This window comes from Cebus imitator, unplaced genomic scaffold (assembly GCF_001604975.1).
Source record: "Cebus imitator isolate Cc_AM_T3 unplaced genomic scaffold, Cebus_imitator-1.0 Scaffold318, whole genome shotgun sequence".
NCBI classification, from domain to species: domain Eukaryota; kingdom Metazoa; phylum Chordata; class Mammalia; order Primates; family Cebidae; genus Cebus; species Cebus imitator.
The window spans coordinates 2,073,970-2,075,892 of NW_016107633.1; the positions used below are offsets into that span (position 1 = coordinate 2,073,970).

Here is a 1,923-nt window from a genome sequence, read left to right on the forward strand (position 1 = left end):
AAAAAAAAAAAAAAAAAAAAAAAAAAAAAAAAAAAAAAAAAAAAAGAAAGGAAACTTTCTTTTCTCTTACCAGCAGCCTAAAGTATGTTGATATAAGTGTTTTATTTAATCTTTCTTTTTCTTCAACTTTGAAGTTCCAGGGTACATGTGCGGGATGTGCAGGTTTGTTACATAGGTAAACGTGTGCCATGGTGGTTTGCTGCACAGATCAGCCCATCACCTTGGTAGGTATTAAGCCCAGCATGCATTAGCTATTCTTTCTGAATAGCTCTCCTCTCCCTCCCTATCTAATCTTCATCATGGGTGAATCCACAATCAGGTTTTAAGATAGCAGAAGTTTCATGTTAGTGCAGTCACTCATGGTTCCTTATTGCAATATGCCTGGAAGTTACTGTGGAAAGTGGCAGATCCAGAACCATGGATACTGAGCTTCTGGGGCAATGGAGGTTTTTCAAATAAATTGCCTATATATGACTTTCCCTTTCCACTCTTGATTTTAGAAACTGGACCCAGCATAGAATGCTCCTCCAATGAACAAGACTCCTCTGATGTACAGGACACTGTACATCAAATACCTAAAAGATAAAGCCTTACAAACAAAGATGAAATCGTACATCGGACCTTCTGGGGAGAGAGAAGGCACTTACAGCAACCAACTATACATGTCCCACCAGCTAACCACCCACCTCTTCATCCATGAAATCTTCAGGACCAAGAACAGATTTGCCTGCTCTGTTCTGTCGTGAAGACACGAAGGTAGAGGGTGTCCATCCTGAAAGAAAAGAGTTTAGAACTTTACAATCCTAGAAGGAATCTAGGCAATACTCAGGGTACCAAGTCCAAGGACTCAACCTGGCTGGTCCAAGGGCAATGGCTGTGCCAGACCCCCAGTTCCATCAGACACTGGAGTCCTATAACTAACACCCTTTTTCCCTGACCATGGTTACCGAGCATGTGCCATATCTACAAAGAGGGAATGTTCTGGAGGTCACATATGTCTGTAACCTCTGCACATAAAGTTGTTTAGTTTTCTCTAAGAGTGATACACCTTCCTGATTCTCTTCAAGGGTCTTGTGAGCTAAGACATCTGGGAAGGTCTACTCTCAGTAGGTGCACCACTGCACTAAAGCCTGGGTGACAGAGTGAGACCCTGTCTCAAAAAATAAATTAATTAAATAAAATGGAAAGGCAGGATGCAGTGGCTCATGCCTGTAATCCCAGCACTTTGGGAGGCTGAGGCAGGTGGATCACCTGAGATCAGGAGTTCTAGACAACCCTGGACAACATGGTGAAACTCCTTCTCTACTAAAAATACAAAAATTAGCCAGGCATGATGGTGGGCGCCTGTAATCCCAGCTACTCAGGAGGCTGAGGCAGGAGAATTGCTTGAACCCAGGAAGCAGAGGTTGCAGTGAGCCAAGATCTCACCACTGCACTCCAGCCTGGGAGAGAGAGACTCTGTCTCTAAAAATAAATAAATAAGTATATAAAAACACATTGGGGCCAGGTGCCGTGGCTCACACCTGTAATCCCAGCACTTTGGGAGGCCGAGGTGGGTGGATCACAAGGTCAGGAGTTTAAGACCAGCGTGGCTAATATGGTGAAACCCCATCTCTATTAAAAATGCAAAAATTAGCCGGGCACGGTAGCACGTGCCTGTAGTCCCAGCTACTCGGGAGGCTGAGGCTGGAGGATCTCTTGAGTCCAGGAGTTCTGGGCTGTAGTGTGCTATGCTGGTTGGGTGTCCGCACTAAGTTCAGCATCAATATGGTGACCTCCCAGGAGCGGGGGACCACCAGGTTGCCTAAGGAGGGGTGAACCGGCCCAGGTCGGACACAGAGCAGGTCAAAACTCCTGTGCTGATCAAGAGGGATCATGCCTGTGAATAGCCACTGCACTCCAGCTGGGCAACATAGTGAGAGC

The 1,923-nt window shown here is 45.7% G+C and overlaps 1 protein-coding gene across 1 annotated transcript in view; it reads right to left on the reverse strand.

The window, feature by feature from the left end:
- The window catches only part of GPATCH1 (G-patch domain containing 1), a 51,447-nt gene that overhangs the window by 39,154 nt on the left and 10,370 nt on the right, over positions 1 to 1,923 (reverse strand). Inside the window, exon 3 of the mRNA XM_017504246.2 lies at positions 687 to 772. Within this exon, the coding sequence (XP_017359735.1) occupies positions 687 to 772 (86 nt within the window). The remainder of the gene's footprint in view (positions 1 to 686; positions 773 to 1,923) is intronic.